At 47.5% G+C, this 19,903-nt stretch overlaps 2 protein-coding genes across 2 annotated transcripts in view; one reads left to right on the forward strand and one right to left on the reverse strand.

Moving 5' to 3' along the window:
* LOC140394554 (uncharacterized) overlaps positions 1-19,903 on the forward strand; it is a 103,582-nt gene that overhangs the window by 41,433 nt on the left and 42,246 nt on the right. The window lies entirely within an intron of this gene.
* On the reverse strand, positions 3,636-19,038 carry LOC140393696 (gastricsin-like). Its single transcript, XM_072479991.1, has 9 exons — positions 18,908-19,038; positions 16,947-17,112; positions 13,279-13,396; positions 13,044-13,162; positions 11,514-11,713; positions 9,438-9,560; positions 8,385-8,529; positions 5,332-5,430; positions 3,636-4,088 (listed from the first exon to the last, which is right to left on the reverse strand). The coding sequence occupies exons 1-9, from the start codon at positions 18,961-18,963 to the stop codon at positions 3,933-3,935; spliced, it is 1,182 nt and encodes a 393-aa protein (XP_072336092.1). The 5' UTR covers positions 18,964-19,038; the 3' UTR covers positions 3,636-3,932.

Genomic DNA, 19,903 nt, shown 5'->3' on the forward strand with positions numbered 1-19,903 from the left:
TGGGGCGGTGAGGCTGGAAGGGGTTACAGAGATGTGGGGCGGTGAGGCTGGAAGGGGTTACAGAGATGTGGGGCGGTGAGGCTGGAAGGGGTTACAGAGATGTGGGGCGGTGAGGCTGGAAGGGGTTCCAGAGATATGGGGCGGTGAGGCTGGAAGGGGTGACAGAGATGTGGGGCGGTGAGGCTGGAAGGGGTTACAGAGATGTGGGGCGGTGAGGCTGGAAGGGGTTACAGAGATGTGGGGTGGTGAGGCTGGAAGGGGTTACAGAGATGTGGGGCGGTGAGGCTGGAAGGGGTTACAGAGATGTGGGGCGGTGAGGCTGGAAGGGGTTACACAGATGTGGGGCGGTGAGGCTGGAAGGGGTTACACAGATGTGGGGCGGTGAGGCTGGAAGGGGTTACAGAGATGTGGGGCGGTGAGGCTGGAAGGGGTTACACAGATATGGGGCGGTGAGGCTGGAAGGGGTTACAGAGATGTGGGGCGGTGAGGCTGGAAGGGGTTACAGAGATGTGGGGCGGTGAGGCTGGAAGGGGTTACACAGATATGGGGCGGTGAGGCTGGAAGGGGTTACAGAGATGTGGGGCGGTGAGGCTGGAAGGGGTTACAGAGATGTGGGGCGGTGAGGCTGGAAGGGGTTACAGAGATGTGGGGCGGTGAGGCTGGAAGGGGTTACAGAGATGTGGGGCAGTGAGGCTGGAAGTGGTTACAGAGATGAGGGGCGGTGAGGCTGGAAGTGGTTACAGAGATGTGGGGCGGTGAGGCTGGAAGGGGTTACAGAGATGTGGGACGGTGAGGCTGGAAGGGGTTACAGAGATGTGGGGCGGTGAGGCTGGAAGGGGTTACAGAGATGTGGGGCGGTGAGGCTGGAAGTGGTTACAGGGATGTGGGGCGGTGAGGCTGGAAGGGGTTACAGAGATGTGGGGCGGTGAGGCTGGAAGGGGTTACAGAGATGTGGGGCAGTGAGGCTGGAAGTGGTTACAGAGATGTGGGGCGGTGAGGCTGGAAGGGGTTACAGAGATGTGGGGCGGTGAGGCTGGAAGTTGTTGCAGAGATGTGGGGCGGTGAGGCTGGAAGGGGTGACAGAGATGTGGGGCGGTGAGGCTGGAAGGGGTTACAGAGATGTGGGGCAGTGAGGCTGGAAGTGGTTACAGAGATGTGGGGCGGTGAGGCTGGAAGGGGTTACAGAGATGTGGGGCGGTGAGGCTGGAAGGGGTTACAGAGATGTGGGGCGGTGAGGCTGGAAGGGGTTACAGAGATGTGGGGCGGTGAGGCTGGAAGTTGTTGCAGAGATGTGGGGCGGTGAGGCTGGAAGGGGTTACAGAGATGTGGGGCGGTGAGGCTGGAAGGGGTTACAGAGATGTGGGGCGGTGAGGCTGGAAGGGGTTACAGAGATGTGGGGCGGTGAGGCTGGAAGGGGTTACAGAGATGTGGGGCGGTGAGGCTGGAAGGGGTTACACAGATGTGGGGCGGTGAGGCTGGAAGGGGTTACACAGATGTGGGGCGGTGAGGCTGGAAGGGGTTCCAGAGATATGGGGTGGTGAGGCTGGAAGGGGTGACAGAGATGTGGGGCGGTGAGGCTGGAAGGGGTTACAGAGATGTGGGGCGGTGAGGCTGGAAGGGGTTACAGAGATGTGGGGCGGTGAGGCTGGAAGGGGTTACAGAGATGTGGGGCGGTGAGGCTGGAAGGGGTTACAGAGATGTGGGGCGGTGAGGCTGGAAGGGGTTACAGAGATGTGGGGCGGTGAGGCTGGAAGGGGTTACAGAGATGTGGGGCGGTGAGGCTGGAAGGGGTTACAGAGATGTGGGGCGGTGAGGCTGGAAGGGGTTACACAGATATGGGGCGGTGAGGCTGGAAGGGGTTACAGAGATGTGGGGCGGTGAGGCTGGAAGGGGTTACAGAGATGTGGGGCGGTGAGGCTGGAAGGGGTTACAGAGATGTGGGGCGGTGAGGCTGGAAGGGGTTACAGAGATGTGGGGCGGTGAGGCTGGAAGGGGTTACAGAGATGTGGGGCGGTGAGGCTGGAAGGGGTTACACAGATATGGGGCGGTGAGGCTGGAAGGGGTGACAGAGATGTGGGGCGGTGAGGCTGGAAGGGGTTACAGAGATGTGGGGCGGTGAGGCTGGAAGGGGTTACAGAGATGTGGGGCGGTGAGGCTGGAAGTTGTTGCAGAGATGTGGGGCGGTGAGGCTGGAAGTTGTTGCAGAGATGTTGGGCGTTGAGTCTGGAAGTTGTTGCAGAGATGTGGGGCGGTGAGGCTGGAAGGGGCTACAGAGATGTGGGGCGGTGAGGCTGGAAGGGGTTACAGAGATGTGGGGCGGTGAGGCTGGAAGGGGTTACAGAGATGTGGGGCGGTGAGGCTGGAAGGGGTTACAGAGATGTGGGGCGGTGAGGCTGGAAGGGGTGACAGAGATGTGGGGCTGTGAGGCTGGAAGGGGTGACAGAGATGTGGGGCAGTGAGGCTGGAAGGGGTTACAGAGATGTGGGGCGGTGAGGCTGGAAGGGGTTACAGAGATGTGGGGCGGTGAGGCTGGAAGGGGTTACAGAGATGTGGGGCGGTGAGGCTGGAAGGGGTTACAGAGATGTGGGGCGGTGAGGCTGGAAGGGGTGACAGAGATGTGGGGCAGTGAGGCTGGAAGGGGTTACAGAGATGTGGGGCGGTGAGGCTGGAAGGGGTGACAGAGATGTGGGGCGGTGAGGCTGGAAGGGGTTACAGAGATGTGGGGCGGTGAGGCTATGGAGGGAGATTTTCATAAGGCCGCGAATTTAAAAATTGACGCTTTGCCAGATTGGGTCACAAGGAAAAGGAAATCACTTGGGTAGAACATGAAAAACGAACTGTACTTTAACACTGACTGGAACAGGAGATCCATCAGTTTACAGGGGAGGGATTCTCCCGCAATTGTCGGGGCGGGCCGTACCGGCGGCAAAGAGTGGCGTGAATCACTCCGGCATCGGGCCGCCCGGAAGCTGCGGAATCCTCCGCACCTCCGGGGGCTAGGCCGGCGCTGGAGTGGTTGGCGCCATGCCAACTGGCGCCAAAGGGCCTCCGCCCGCCAGTGCGGGTTGGCGCATGCGCAGAACTGTTGCCGTGTTTCCTGCGCATGTGCAGAGGGTTTCTTCTCCATGCCGGCCATCGCGGAGCTTTACAGAGGCTGGCGCGGAGAGAAAGAGTGCCCTCACGGCACAGGCCCGCCCGCAGATCGGTGGGCCCTGATCGCGGGCCAGGCCACCTTGGGGGCTCCCCACCCCGGGGCCGGATCCCCCCCGTACCCCACTGAGGACTCCGCAGGCCACCCACCAAGCTAGGTCCCGCCGGTATGGAGCTTGTCTAATCCACGCCGGCGGAACTGGCCGAAGTCGGGCGGCCGCTCAGCCCATCGGGGCCCTGAGAATCGCCGGGGGGGGGGGGGGGGCGGTACACTGCCAACGGCCCCCGACCGGCGCGGCGCGATCCCCGCCCCCGCCCAAAAACGGGCGCCGGAGAATTCAGCAGCCCACGTCAACGGGGCGGGATTCACGTCACCCCCTCCCCCAGCGATTGTCAGACCCAGCGGGGGGGTTGGAGAATCCCGCTCCAGGTGTTTGACCATATCTGAATGCCAACAAGACAAGAAACAGACAAAACAGGAAGAATATTTTGCAATGCTTTATTGTGTTCCCTGTTTATACACAAGATGAAATGGTAATCTTCAGCAGAAAAGGCTTTCTCAAATAAAAAAAGGAATATTTCAATAAAAAATGGGGCAGAAACTAGACCAAAACAAGTGCCGTCACACCTGGGTAATATCCTAATTTGCAGTTATGGACATTCCAAAGTGTTTGACGGAATATACTACAATCAGTCCGTGAAGGAAGATAATTGATGTCAGACAGGGAGTCGATTGAAGATACTGCTTTCCTTGCAGGGCTAGAGGCATAAATGACAAGGGTTTAGGCAGCCCTAGCGAATCCCATTCTGTTGTTGCCCCGGTCATAAATTGAGTAGAACTCCCGCAGGAAGACATCACCCAAGATCCACAAGAGTCCATCTCGGGTAGGGGGACGCACGTAGGTGGACGAAATGGCAACAAAGCACTCACCAGAAACCTGGAAAACATGAGATGACAGCACTCTGTTAGACTCATGAACAGATTAAGTTTACACTTTTCTAGGCTTATTATAAGACTGGCAAAAGAAAGATCATTTGCTCAAAGTTAACGTGCACCTCTTTTGCATTATTTTAGTTGGTAGGCAGCTATCTGTGACTTTAAAGTTTTTGACTCCCATTCAAATAGCTCAAGTTTGGGTCTGCAATTCTTCAGCCATTTGAAAATGGGAATGTTATGATTATTGCCCCAGTGAGTAGAATGGCCTGTGGCACGATGGCATGGATTCCAAAGAGGGGAATCAAGGAGGAAGGGATGGAAGGGATGGGGGAGTAATAAATCTTCCACAAGGTCTATCCCGGCCCACAGAATTAGTGCCTGTTAGATATTACTATCTTCAGTAAATGCACTCAAAGAAACTATAGCACACCTCACCGAAACCTGATATAATGAAGAAAATTTGAATTAAAGTTAGATTGCAGAAGTGATGTAATTTTTTGTCCGTCCTCAAATAATAACATTTTCCCTTTAATACAAATGGAAAATGCTGGATAAACTCAACAGGTCAGGCAGAATCTGTGGAGCGGGAAGCAGAGTAAATGTCTCAAGTCCATGTGACCCTTCTACAGAACTGCAACTTCATAAACATCTTCCTTATCAAAGGTTTGTGACTTGACTGCAACTAGGATACAAAGGAAATCTTTGACCAATACTGTATTTCTAATGCTTCCCTGTTAACAAAGTATTAATGGGGGTGAAGTAGCACAGTGGTTATCTCATTGGACTAGTAAAGCAGAGGCCTGGAATAATGATCTAGAGACATTAGTTCAAAGGGGAAATTTAAATTCAATTAGTTACATAAAATCTGGATTTAAAAAGTTGCCAACAGTACTGGCGATCATGGAACTACCAGAGTGTTACAAAAACCCATCTGGTTCACTTGTGTCGTTTAGTGTTTGTAAGCGGTCACCCTCACCTGATCTGGCCTACATGTGACTCCAGGCTCACAGCGATGTGGTTGACCTTGGGAATGGCCTAGCAAGCCACTCAGTTGTATCCAATGCTGTGGCTTTGCCGCCCCGCACCTTCTCAAGGACACTTAGGGATGGGTAACAAATTCTGACCTTGCCAGTGACACCCACATCCCCTGAATTAACAAAGCAGGCAGAATTCCCGGCTATTTTGACTAAACTGAGTAACGTCAAACGTTGGTTTAAAGAATAAAAGACAGGTGTTGGACATACCCGTTGGATGTAGGCCGAGCCTGGAATAGTGAGATAAACTTCCTCGATTATAAACGTCAATGAAGGCAGGTTTCCGACAGTATCACAGTTGACTACGTTCTAGGGCATAAAGAAGAAAACATTCAGTATGCCTGTGTCCTTAACTTGAATAAATAACGTACAGCAAGAAATCATTGGGTAAAGTATTATTGCACAGATAACCTATCTCGTGCAGCAACATTTCCGCTAATAAAGGTAAAGGTACGGTAAAGTCGCCATAGTCGCAGATGACCATAGGCTGCTTTCTCCTTTAAGGGGGAGAGCTGACCGGTGGTGGTTTAACCAGGGAAACACCACATCTCAGGTGAGGGGAAAGGTTGAGAAGGTAGACCTTCAGAGAAGTTTTTAAATTGAAGAGCTTTGGTAGAGTGCATTAGAAAATACCATTTCTATCAGCTATGGAGTGCAGGTCAATGCTTTCTCAATTTAAAATCTGTACTAAGAGAGTCGGGATAGTGATTAAGGGGAAGTTCTTAACACAGAGTTGTTGCAGCGAGGGGTGCTTTGCCAGAGAGAAGAGGGTCTTACTCAGCATTTTGTTGTACCACATGAATGAGCCAATTGCTTCTAAAATCTGCCACTCTCATTGGGTCCTGTGAAGACTAAATTGGCTAACTAAAGCCAATTGTCAAAGAACAAAAAACAAAGAAAAGTACAGCACAGGAACAGGCCCTTCAGCCCTCCAAGCCTCCGCCGACCATGCTGCCCATCTAAACTAAAATCATCTACACTTCCGGGGTCCATATCCCTCTATTCCCATCCTATTCACATATTTGTCAAGGTGCCCCTTAAATGTCACTATCGTCCCTGCTTCCACCACCTCCTCCGGCAGCGAGTTCCAGGCACCCACTACCCTCTGTGTAAAAAACTTGCCTCGTACATCTCCTCTAAACCTTTCCCTCGCACCTTAAACCTATGCCCCCGAGTAATTGACCTCTCTACCCTGGGAAAAAGTCTCTGACTATCCACCCTGTTTATGCCCCTCATAATTTTGTAGACCTCTCTCAGGTCGCCCCTCAACCTCTGTCGTTCCAGTGAGAACAAACCGAGTTTATTCAACCTCTCCCCATGGCTAATGTACATTGTATTTTCCTTATATGCCACGAGAAATCGATATTAAGAACTTGTTCTGATGAAAGTCCTTCATTTTAAGTAAGTTTTTAATCCAATTATTTTAAATCTGTCGACAACTTTGTTTCAAATATCGCACAACACAGCTTCAAGATATGAGTATCTGCCTTGGGGGAGCACTGGGGAACCCTGTCTCGACACCACCCCAGTGTCCACACAGCAGCTGTCTCAAAAGAGGGGTATCTAGGTGAGGGAGCCAGGGCAGTATTATTTTCCACACCAGCTGATCTCGGTGGCTCCTCCAAATAAAAGTGAAGATTTTGTATAAACAGCGGAGTTTTATATCCACCAATGGATTCAATGGAGACCAACTGAAATTAATCTTGCTCAGGACATCTACAACAATTAGATAGGGGAGATGGTTATCCACCACACCGAGTTGCATTATACCCAGGTCCTAGATCTGTAAGGATAGTCTTGTCAGCGTACACTCTACTGTTGTGGCCGGACAGTGTCACTGTTGTCCTAGTGCTCTTGAGTTTAGACAAATGAGAGGAGATCTAATTGAGTTATGTAAGATGATAAAAGGTATGGGCAGTTCGGTAGCACAGTGATTTACACTGTTGCTTCACAGCGCCAAGGACCAGGGCCGATTCTACCTCGGGTGACGACGTGGATTTGCACTTTCTCCCCGTGTCTGCGTGGGTTTCCTCTGGGTGCTCCGGTTTCCTCCTACAGTCCAAAGATGTGCATATTCACCATAGAATCATAGAATTTACAGTGCAGAAGGAGGCCATTCAGCCCATCGAGTCTGCACCAGCCCTTGGAAAAAGCACCCTACTTAAGCCCACACCTCCATCCCGTCCCCACACCTCCACTTTATCCCCTTAACTCCACCTCACCTTTGTTGGAGACGAAGGGCAATTTAGCATAGCCAATCCACCTAACCTGCACATCTTTGGACTGTGGGAGGAAACCAGAGCACCCAGAGGAAACCCACGTCGACAGAGGGGAGAATGTGCAGACTCTACGCAGACAGTGACCCAAGCCGGGAATTGAACCTGGGACCCTGGAGCTGTGAAGCAACAGTTCTAACAAGTGTGCTATCGTACTGCCCGGGTTAGGAGGATGGGCCATACTAAATTGCCCCTTAGTGTCCAGAAGGTTAGGTGAGGTTACAGGGATAGGGTAGAGGTGTGGGCTTAAGTAGGGTGCTCTTTCCAAGGCGTCGGTGCAGACTCGATGGGCCGAATGCCCTCCTTCTGCCCTGTAAATTCTATGAATTCTATGACCTAGGTTCAATTCCTGGCTTGGGTCACTGTCTGTGTGGAGTCTGCACCTTCTCCCTGTGTCTGCGTGGGATTCCTCCGGGTGCTCCAGTTTCCTCCCACAAGTCCCGAAAGACGTGCTTGTTAGGTGAATTGGACATTCTGAATTCTCCCTCAGTGTCCCCGGACAGGCGCCGGAGTGTAGCGACCAGGGGATTTTCACAGCAACTTCATTGCAGCGTTAATGCAAACTATTTGTGACAATAATAAAGATTATTATTATTTTTGACGAAGTAGACGTAGGGCAGATGCTCCCTCTTGTGGGGCAATCTAGAACAAGGGGCAATAGTTTAAGGATAAGGGGCAGCAGACTTTAAACAGATGAGGAGAAATTACTTCTCTCAAAGGGCGGTGAATCTGTGGAATTCACTACCCCAGAGTGTGGTGGATGCCGGGACATTGAGTAAATTTGAGGAGGAGACAGACAGATTTTGAATAAGTAACGGGGTGAAGGGTTGTGGAGAACGGGCAGGAACGTGGAGTTGAGGCCGAGAGATCAGCCATGATCGTATTGAATGTCGGAGTGGGCTCGAGGGGCTGACATGCCGATTCCTGCTCCTTCTTATGATACTGTCCCAGAATCTGTATCCATTTGCACTTGTTACAAAAACTTACATCACCATTCTCATTCTGATATACGCCAATGGATTTAAACAGTTGCCCCATTTCCTGACTTGGTACAGTGAGGAAGGAAGTGCCAGTATCGATCATAGCTTGGCATCCTCGGATACAGAAGGCAGGCTGATCATTGAGGAGCACACTGAAAACAGAATTCCATTATTGATGTATTTATTTATGCTAAGTTGTAATTTAGAACCACGTGGCAGTTACTCTGCGAGACCTTTATTTGCCTGCTTTCGTTATATCCTCTTTGAATGTCCCTATTTTAACAAGGACCAATCCTCAAAAGAAGAGGAGTCACATTGAGCTGGAAATGTTAACTCTGGGGTGGATTCTCCGGCCTACCAGCCGAGTGTTCCGCGGCAGCGGGAGCAGGCGTGCCATTTGCTGGCGGCGAGATGCTCTGTTCCCGCCGCTGTCAATCGGAGTTCCCACTGAAACCACCCCTCACTGCTGGGAAACCCGCGGGCGAGCCGCGGGCGAACGTGCGCTGCCAGCAGGACCAGCGAACGGCCGGAGAATTTCTCTCTGGCTGCACAGTTTTGTTTTTATACAAGGAGACATTCCGAGATTATTCCTTTTTGGTTCTGTTTTTTAATTTAGCTCCTAGCTGCTCATATTCCTTCAGTAGAACTTCTATCCTTGTTCTGCCTATGTCGTTGGTACCAATGTGGACCACGACAACTTGACCTTTACCCTCCCACTCCAAGTTTGTCTGCAGCCCAGATGAGATATCCCGAAACCGAGCTCCAGGCCGGCAACACAACCTTCGGGATGAGAAGTTACTGGTCACAATGAGCTGGATAGACGAAACGGCCCTGTGCACTCGCACCATTTTTAATAAAGCAAGTTTAAAAGTATATGTACAGAGATGAGGTTAAAAACATATGTAAGCAGGAATCGTGAGAGCTTGGGTTTATTGTTCTGTAGAAATTATGTTTTATAGATCCTTGTCTGGTCTCATACATTAAAGTTATATCACCTGTTTTTCATGGTGATCTGTTGCCAGTACAAGCCAGTATTAAGTAACCACTTATTCATACTTACCCTTCCATGGCGATAAGCCACCACCATTCCTGAAGAACAGGGGCCCAGGTAATTTCACCCGTGTAAAGTCTATTGTCAACTCCTCCAAATGTCACTTCGCCACCATTTTGACTAGTTGGTTCCCTGGAGGAAAGAAGTATGTTCAGCTTTACTAATACTTCAATTAGTGCTTCAGTATTGAGACATAAGTTGCCGTCATCTAGCTCCAAGTTACTGACTGAAACACAAGTCTCACTGTCTACTCCATGCACTGACATGGTCCCATATCTGGCTTGAGCTAAATATATTGCCTTACATTCAGCACCACAATTAGCATCCAACAATCTGTGGCCAACAGTTTGTGACGGACTGTATCATAACCCTCCCTGCTTTTTGGGACAATCCCAGGTCAGGGGTACCTCTCAGGTGGTTCCCCTTAACTTCAGATTGAGAAAGGTGGATCCCAGAATCACTTAAATGAGTTTGAAGGACTGGTCCATCTCCTCCAAAGAGCAAGTGCCAGCCGTGATACTTACCCTATTCACATAGTCTTTCAGTAAACTAAAGCCAGATTATAATTTTCTCTGATATTATATGAGTGTGGGTAAAAATTTCTCATTGTATTCCCTCATCTATGGGATTACAATGTCAGGCTCAATAGTTAGTGATACAGAAGACAATGTGTGACAATATAAATTCTAAAATATAAAAAGTTCAGTCAAGAACCTAACATCCAACTTAAAGGCTCAGTGGAAATAGTGAATCACAACATTAGATAGGATCCAGGAAAACAAGAGATGGTAAAATGTTATATCTAACAGAGGATCCAGTTTCACATTTTTAATTGTTCAAGGAGAAATATTTTAAGGATATCTATCAAATTTCAAAGTAACATATTCCTTAATTCTCCCGAGTGAATGAGACTCCCCCGAGCTGGTTCAGTGAATCTATCTTATCCAGTTTCTTCTAAATGCATCATTTTTGAAAACTGCGCAATTCATTTCTCATGTGTAAGTGTCGTTTCTCAATTGTCTGAGGTGCTTCCTTTTTATGGTCCAAATTTTGGTTTTGATCATTGTTAGTTAACCCCTAACCTGTTAGCTGAACCTTTGTCAACTGTTTTTGGGCTGTCGTTTAAAAAAAAAAAATCACTCTGTTAAAGTTTTCAGAGGAAAATTACTCTCGACTTTCAATATAACCATATTTCCTGACACTGTGTTTTAATTATCAAAGGTTTAGCATTATTTTGGGTGTTCTATAGTATAGGCTCACAAAACCATAAGATATAGAAGCAGAATTAGGCCATTCGGCCCATCGAGTCTGCTCCGCCTTTTGACCATGGCTGATATGTTCTTCATCCCCAGTCTCCTGCCTTCTCCCCATAATCCCCGATCGATCCCCTTACTAATCAAGAAATCCACTTATTGATCAAGATTATTGCTCACACATGACGCTGCTCCAGACAAACATGTCTGAGTAACTCATGATGATATACTGATCCTCGTGAAAAGTGTGCTAGAGACATATTCAACTTTCAGGACATGGTTCAGCTTCAACCCTGGCGCACTGGTAACATTCTCACTATTAAATCAAAGGGTTGAGTTGAAATTCCACTCCAGAAACTTGTGCAGTAAGAAATCTCACTTGACACTCCAGTTGGGGATGAGTGCTGCACCTATGAGTTGTTGGCTTTCAGATCCGTGTTACAACAAGGCCCCATTTCCCTCTCGAATTGATGCAAATGATATCATGGTGGTATTTTGAAGAAAGACTTTAGGATTCCTCCCAGTGACCTCAGCCAATAATTACCCCTCAACCTCCGTAATTAAAAAGCAGATAACCTGGTCATTGCTGTTTTTGAGATCTTACTGGGCACAAACTTGCTGCTACCTTTACTACTGCGTAGCAGTGACTGCTCTTTCTGAGTTGTTAGCTGGCGATAAATCTTGCTTTGATCAACTTTTTGGCTTTCAGGCTGTGACATTCCCCATGATTTCTTAAGAAACCTTTCTGTGTTTTGACCAAAATCTATCCGTTCAATGTAGGCAGCCCCCTCAGTTGATTTCATTACTTCAGTATGGTCCTAATTCGTCTTACCTGCTCAGGTATATAGAAAACAGAGGTGATGACACCAGATTGTCACGCATCATGTTATCAAACACTGGGGTGGCGTATCCTGATGAAAGTGCTGGGTATGCAAGACCAAGGATTCCATCAAATTTGGCATCATAAAAAAAAGTCCCAGGTTCATTCTCACTGAGGCCAAACTCCTGATTTTGAATATTTATGCCAGCAACCTTGGGTGGGAAACAAAAAGAGAATCAGAAGATATTACATTAAACTTAGAAAGAAGTTAAAATCCAACCGACTAATGATTCCAAAATCTTAGCCATCGATTGATTCATCCGAACCCACGACACTGCGTTGGGCAGCTGCATAGAATCATAGAACTATTGCAGTGCAGAAGGAGGCCATTTGGCCCATCGAAGATCTACCAACCCTCTGAAAGAGCACCCTAACCAAGCTCCGGTTCTAGACCCTCAACACCGTAACCACACTTAGCCCACATATCCCTGGACACTCAGAGGCAATGTTATCATGGCCAATCCACCTAACCTGAACATCTTTGGACTGTGGGAGGAAACCAGAGCACCCGGAGGAAACCCACGCACACACGGGGAGAATGTGCAGACTCCACACAGACAGTCACCCGAGGCTGGAATCGAACCCGGGTCCCTGGAGCTGTGAGGCAGCAGTGCTAACCACTGTGCCACCGTGCCATCCATCTTAAATACAAGTGGGTTTGTGCTTTTTGAACGTTGGCCACAGGGTCCTGTCGACTGAAATTCAGAAATCTGCAGAAAAACTCTTCTGTCAAGGATTGAAAATCAAGGTTTGATATACCATCTGTTTCTTAAAAGGTTGGAGAAAGGTAATTGACCATCTGATGAAAGAAAACTGGGGAAACAGTGATTTATCATCACACCTGGCCCAATATGTCTCCTCTCTTCTACTGGCGTAACTCCCTGGTGAACCTTGTGTGCCCTGGTATTACCCTACCTCCTACAGGTTAATCATCCTTGGATTGGAAATACAGCTGGAATTAACAGGTGGTTGACAGGAGGTCGAAGGAGCCACTTCATCAATCACGGAGGTATTAAGCGTGGACTAATTAGCAATGGCTTAGCACATCGCACTCTCTCGTCTTGGAGCCAGAGCGTTCTGGGTTCATGTCCTGCTCCACAGACACTGTAGCACAGTACTGAGGGGGTGCAGCACCATCAGCGGTGCCATCTTTTGGATGAGACCTTAATGCCAGGGTCCCGCCTGCCCTCTCAAGCGGACGTAAAAGTTCCCGCAAGCACTATCTTAAAGAAGAGCAGAGACCCCCTCAACCAGAATGATTTAAAACAGATTGCCTGGTAACTACCTCATTTTTTGTTGTGGACCTGGTTATGCCCAAATTGCCACGGTTCCTGTATAAAAGAAGTGAACATACTTCAAAAGTTTTTAAACTAACTGTAAAGCACTTTCAGACGTCTCGAGGCCATAAGAGGCGACATAAAAATGCAAAGTTTTTTTTTCAGTGACTGGTATCCTTTTCGCTTCGTGCTGTGTAACACTTACATTAGCCGTGTCATATCCAAAGAATCCAGTCAAACTTCCCGAACCGTAAGCAATGCTGAAGTATTGATTTTTTGTGCTGTACGTTGAGGATCGAGATGGATTAAATCTGGCATGGTTCGCTGAAAATAGAAAAATGAATCACGATTTCTTTCTCTCAAAGGCTGTGGCAAGTTATCTGATCATCCAATGACAAAGAAGAACTGGGAAAATAACCACTTGTTTGAGTTATACTCACTGCACGCGGGGCTCTCGCATTTGTTGGATGGGACCCAAAGGTTAGAGGAGCCAGTGTCGAATAGGACCTCGAAACTCTGGGGTGGGGTACCAATTGTCATGGACCCATAATAGAAGTTCTGGTGTAAGTTCGAAAATAAAAATTAGAACTGATTAACACAGGAATTAGGAGGAGTCGGCAATTCTGCCCCTTAAGCCCGCTCCGCCATTCAATCAGACCATTGCCGATGTCTTCCTGATCTCACATCCACCTCCCCACCCATTTCTCATATCCCTTTAACTCGATTTGTAAAAAAATCAGAAATCTCTCTATCTCCCTCCTGAAACCATTTAATGATTCAGCCTCCACTGCACTGAGGCAGCAAGTTCCACAAATTCACCACCCTCCCCGGGCAGTAGTTCCTCCACATCTCTGTGCTAAATCTACCGCCTCTCAAACTACACCTGTGACCACTCATTCCAGATTGCCCCACAAGGGGGAACATTTGGTCTATGTTTACTTTATCAATCCCTTTTAGTATTTTATATACCCAATCAGATCCCCTCTCATCCTCCTAAACTCCAGCAAGTACAAGCGCAAACTGTTTAATCTCTCATCATTCGTCAACCCCTTCATCCCTGGAATCAATCTTGATGACTGTCACTCTGGATAAGAATCATACTTTGTCATTAACCTGTGGAAGAGGCCAAAATATCACAATCTCAAATTATTTCAAGCTTCAGTCATTAAAAAAATAGGAACGTTTAAAAAAAAGCAGAGGTCGCAAGATGAGAGCTTGAGGAAAGGTTTGGCTATTGGCTCATTAGACTGGGGGATGGGTCAGCAAACAGCAGCTCTGGCCCCAGGTACCAACCTTGATCGGTCATTTAATGGTAATCACGGATCGATTCTTTTCTGAAATCATTGTTCGGGTTGTGAGAAAGTACAATTCAGCTGACAATTTACTTTGTTTAATCCTTTAAAATGTTGAAACGTGCCTCTGTCCTGTTTTTGCTTATTTCTGCACTGGAGTAGCAGGTTGGCAGCTCTCGTGTTATTGCATTATTGACTAAATATTCTTTTAAGTAGCTGTTGATAGAACATAGAATATAGAACAGTATAGCACAGAACAGGCCCTTCGGCCCTCGATGTTGTGCCGAGCCTTGTCCGAAACCAAGATCAAGCTATCCCACTCCCTGTCATTCTGGTGTGCTCCATGTGCCTATCCAATAACCGCTTGAAAGTTCCTAAAGTGTCCGACTCCACTATCACAGCAGGCAGTCCATTCCACACCCTAACCACTCTCTGAGTAAAGAACCTACCTCGGACATCCCTCCTATATCTCCCACCCTGAATCTTATAATTATGCCCCCTTGTAACAGCTAACATCCTCCCGAAGGAAATAGTCTCTGAACGTCCACTCTATCTATCCCCCTCATCATCTTATAAACTTCTATTAAGTCGCCTCTCATCCTTCTCCGCTCCAAAGAGAAAAGCCCTAGCTCCCTCAATCTTTCCTCATAAGACCTATCCTCCAAACCGGGCAGCATCCAGGTAAATCTCCTTTTCACCCTTTCCAATGCTTCCACATCCTTCCTATAGTGAGGTGGCCAGAACTGCACACAATACTCCAAATGTGGTCTCACCAAGGTCTTGTACAGTTGCAGCATAACCCCACGGCTCTTAAACTCAAGCCCTCTGTTAATAAATGCTAACACACTATAAGCCTTCTTCACGGCTCTATCCACTTGAGTGGCAAACTTCAGGGATCTGTGGACATGAACCCCAAGATCTCTCTGTTCCTCCACATTTCTCAGAACCCTGCCGTTGACCCTGTAATCCGCATTCAAATTTGTCCTACCAAAATGAATCACCTCGCACTTATCAGGGTTAAACTCCATCTGCCATTTTTCGGCCCAGCTCTGCATTCTATCAATGTCTCTTTGCAGTCTACAACAGCCCTCCACCTCATCCACTACTCCACCAATCTTGGTGTCATCAGCAAATTTACTGACCCACCCTTCAGCCCCCTCCTCCAAGTCATTGATAAAAATCACAAATAGCAGAGGACCCAGCACTGATCCCTGTGGTACACCGCTGGTGACTGGTCTCCAGTCTGAAAATTTTCCATCCACCACCACCCTCTGTCTTCTATGTGATAGCCAGTTACTTATCCAATTGGCCAAATTTCCCTCTATCCCACACCTCCTTACTTTCTTCATGAGCCGATCATGGGGAACCTTCTCAAACGCCTTACTAAAATCCATGTATATGACAACAACTGCTCTACCTTCATCGACACACTTAGTTACCTCCTCAACGAATTCAATCAAATTTGTGAGGCAAGACTTACCCTTCACGAATCCATGTTGACTGTTCCGGATTAAGCTGCATCTTTCCAAATGGTCATAAATCCTATCCTTCAGGACCTTTTCCATTAATTTACCGACCACCGAAGTAAGACTAACCGGCCTATAATTACCAGGGTCATTCCTATTCCCTTTCTTGGACAGAGGAACAACATTCGCCACTCTCCAGTCCTCTGGCACTATCCCTGTGGACAGTGAGGACCCAAAGATCAAAGCCAAAGGCTCTGCAATTTCATCCCTTGCCTCCCAAAGAATCTTAGGATATATCCCATCTGGCCCAGGGGACTTGTCGAGCCTAAGGTTTTTCAAAATTGCTAATACATCCTTCCTCAGAACATCTACTTCCTCCAGCCTACCCGCCTGAATCACACTCTCATCCTCAAAAACATGGCCCCTCTCCTCGGTGAACACTGAAGAAAGGTATTCATTCAACGCCTCTCCTACCTCTTCTGACTCCATGCACAAGTTCCCATTACTGTCCTTGACCGGCCCTAACATCACCATGGTCAATCTTTTATTACTCACATAAGTGTAAACGCGTTCTTGTTATTAAGGTTGGTGACCCCTGCACTGGGGCATTCCTGTGCTCGTCTCCTTGGCAAAGTGGCAGCTTTAGAAGGAATTATAAATCCTGAGATATCAAAGTGTGGGCAGAGTGGAAGGTGTTCATAATGGGTTAAGAGACATTCCAATTACATGTCAAATTGATGTTAAGTATCCAATAATTGACACTGATATGTAAAAGGTTTGCAGGTGCCATTTGTGGTGTGTGTGGTGATTGCGTTTTAGTATAGAGTATGTTCAAGGAAAGTAAAGCAGGACTCTTGATTCTTTACTCAACAGCTGCCAGAAGCTAACAGGCGGCTGGATGGTTAGCACTGCTGCCTCACAGCTCCAGGGACCCGGGTTCGATTCCGACCTCGGGTGACTGTCTGTGTGGAGTTTGCACTTTCTCCCAGTGTCTGCATGAGTTTCCTCCGGGTGCTCCGGTTTCCTCCCACAGTCCAAAGAAGTGCAGGTGAGGTGGATTGGCCAAGATCAGTTGTCCCTTAGTGTCCAAAAGATTAGGTGGGACTACTGGGTTAAGGGGGTAGGGTGGAGGTGTAGGCTTAAGTAGGGTGCTCTTTCCAAGGGCTGGTGCAGTCTTGATGGGCCAAATGGCCTCCTCCTGTAGGGACTCTATGAGAGCTTATAATCAGTCTGACTCCTGACTGTACCTGCTGGTGTGTGAGTTTGACAGTCATCCTCTGTTGGAATTCAAACCAATAGCATTTTAACTCAGCCTCACTCTCCACTCTACATTGATTTTCTTTTTCTTACGTCAATGTAACTCTGGAGTGGTTCACTTGCAGCCTCCGACTGGTATTCGGGGAAGAGGTGGCGGTACTTCAAGGCGGGATCACGCTGGTGGGTTTTTAAGAATTCTTTCAGCTCCCCGCGCTCCCTCAGGATCTGACGCACAGATTTGCCATGGTGTAAAATCACTCTGAAATGTTAAAAAGCCAAATCAATGGTGATCAAATAATCATGGGTTGGAGCAAACTTACTTTGAAAATGAGAATCATGAGCTGCATTGTCATTCCGCGATTCGGCACAATTCAAGACAGTTCAGGTCCCCATGAGAATTAAGAGTGGGGAAATTAGATCCTTTCTCACACAAACTTCTTCTGGGGGGATCACCCTTGATTATTTGAGAGTCACTGAAGCACAGTTTACACTGTAACTTTGCTACGTGGCAGGACGAGGAGGCAGGGCCCTGTTCTAACTCAGCCAGAATTGAGATCGAACCTACCCTGTTGGTGTTATTCCAAAACCATCTAGCCCACTGAGGTAGGGCCCTTAAACTTGCCATTTCTTCCAGATTATACACAGAGTGACATGTTCAGAATCAAATTTAATTGCTGCAGACTTCATACAAATTTGTGTTTGTGCTTCAGTAATTATTTTGAAGAATCATTCTCAAAAATACCCAGGATTTTAGCAGTTCAGTAACCAACTCCAGTCAACGTTTACAATGGATTCTACCTATTTAATCTTTGATCGGAAGTTTGTAAAATGTATCCCATAATTTCTGTACCTCGAGCTCTGCGTTCCACTATTTAGCCTTGAAGGTTCCTTAATTTGCACAGGTGACAATGCCTTAGTCTCAGCTACACAGGAACCAGGACGTTCCAGGAATTATTGCTCATCTTTTGCCAAAGTTGTCTCTGCAGGCTTCAGTCTCCCTCCTCATTAGATGCTCAACTATTTGCTTGGATTATTGAAGTAATGCAATCCAGGTTAGTCGTTAGCAACCTGCTGCGTTGGTACAGCGCTCCATTTCTCAGATGTCCCTTTATTCATGCAAGATGTTCAGGTCTTGCCCCTATTTTTCGGTGCATGTTAATGGACAGTTTTTCTTCATTGTTCCACGGATGTGGGCATCATTGGCAAGGCCAGCATTTGTTTCCCATGCCTAACTGAATAATTCAGAGGCAGTTAAGACTCAACCACATTGCTGTGGGTCTGGAGTCACACATAGGCCAGACCGGGTGAGGGTGGCAGATTTCCTTCCCTGAAGGGGCATTAGTGAATCAGATGGGTTTATTGGGGACAATCGATGATGGCTGCCATTGCTGAGACTAGCTTTATATTCAATATTTATTCATTGAATTGTAATCCCACCAGCTGCCATTGGGAGGGATTTGAACCCATGAAAACCCAAAGCATTAGACTGGGCCACTGGGTAACCAATCCAGTGATGGTGCTACTACCCGACCATGTCCCCGATGACAGGATAGGTATTGTGGTCAGATACGATCAAATGAGACAGAGACTTCTTTATCCAAACTGGAAAAGGCAATTCCCATCTTGCCTTAAACATGTTGCTCATATCCTTGGGTTGTCCATTATAAGAACACAAGATATAGGAGCAGTTGTAGTCCATCCATCCCCTCCAGCCTGCCACACTATTCAATATCATGACTGATTTTAAACCTTATCTCCAGGGCTAGTGCGGGACGTTAAAGTTATCCATCTGTATTGAGTGTGCTCAATGTTGGAGCATCCACAGCCCGCTGGGATTGAGAATTTCAAAGCGTGTCGCTCAGTTTGGAAAGTACGACAATAACCAACCTTTTGTTTGTCTGCTTCTAATCTAGGTAACCATAAATTAAGCTCAGTTATCTGATGGAATTAACTTCTCTTTAAGCAAACATCCCTATTCATATCATGCACAACTAGCATATAATCTGGCAAAAATTTCAAGTGGTGTCCAGTTTTTAAATTGCTGAATGACTTACTTGTGGAAGCACTCAGAGAGTTGGATACAGGCCAAGGCAATGATTAACCATTTCATTTTGCTTCTCGGTGTAGTGTCGCTGAAAATGGGAGGCAATTGAGGTCCACACAATTCCTCGAATTGTGCTGGAGACTGCACTGGGCTGGGTCCTTTATACTTGCAAGTAAACAGGTGATTTGTTTGTCTTTCAACTTTACTAATGAAGGTCATTTTATCTCAATTGATAAATTATACAGTTTCATTGTTCTCTTTTTATTACAAACAAAGTCACCTGAAAGTACTTCAACCTCTTTCAACCTTGAAAATTCTTCGTGGTCAGAAGGTTTACATCTGAAGACAAGCATCAACCATCCTGATGAGAATTGGACTGGTAAAGGTGTTTTAATATAATTAGGTAGAGAATGAGGACTATTCCATTCAGTTGGCAACAGTGCATGCATTTATATTGTTCCCCCAAAAAGGCTTGCATTTATTTAAGAATGCAGGATGGAGACAAGGCAGAGGTTTGCAAGGACAAAGGGGTTAAGTGTTGGCGTCTTTTTGAGAAATGGGGTGAAAGAGGTAAATTTGGAGAAGGGGTTTCAGAACTTGAGCAGCGAGGACAGCGGGAACAACGGGGAGATGGTGGTATTGTCGCTGGAATGGTAATCCACAGAGTGAGGTTAATACTCTGGGGGCACAGGTTCATATCCACCATGGCAGGCGAATCCAATAAAATTCCGGAATAAGTTCTGGACATAGAAAGCACACCTGGTTCACTGATGTCCTTTTGGGTAGGAAATCTGCCCTCCCGGCCTACATGTGACTCGAGACCCACAGCAATGTGGGTGACCATTAATTGCCCTCTGAAGCGGCCTTGCAACCACTCACTCAGTTGAAGGGGAATTAGGGATGGGTAATAAATGCTGGACCAGCCAGTGACGTCCACATCCCGTGAATTAATTTGAAAGAAAATTACCATCAGCTAATATGGGAGCCGGACGGTGAAGTTAGGGGG

Source organism: Scyliorhinus torazame, chromosome 17, assembly GCF_047496885.1.
Source record: "Scyliorhinus torazame isolate Kashiwa2021f chromosome 17, sScyTor2.1, whole genome shotgun sequence".
In the NCBI taxonomy this organism is placed as follows: domain Eukaryota; kingdom Metazoa; phylum Chordata; class Chondrichthyes; order Carcharhiniformes; family Scyliorhinidae; genus Scyliorhinus; species Scyliorhinus torazame.

Coding starts and splice junctions, on each gene's coding strand:
- LOC140393696 (XM_072479991.1), bottom strand. CDS start 18,963: ATGAAATGGTTAATCATTGCCTTGGCCTGTATCCAACTCTCTGAGTGC. Junction 9,561..11,513: donor TTTTCTATATACCTGAGCAG/GTAAGACGAATT, acceptor TCTTTCCTCCAG/GGAACCAACTAGTCAAAATG. Junction 5,431..8,384: donor ATCAGAATGAGAATGGTGAT/GTAAGTTTTTGT, acceptor TTTATGCCCTAG/AACGTAGTCAACTGTGATAC.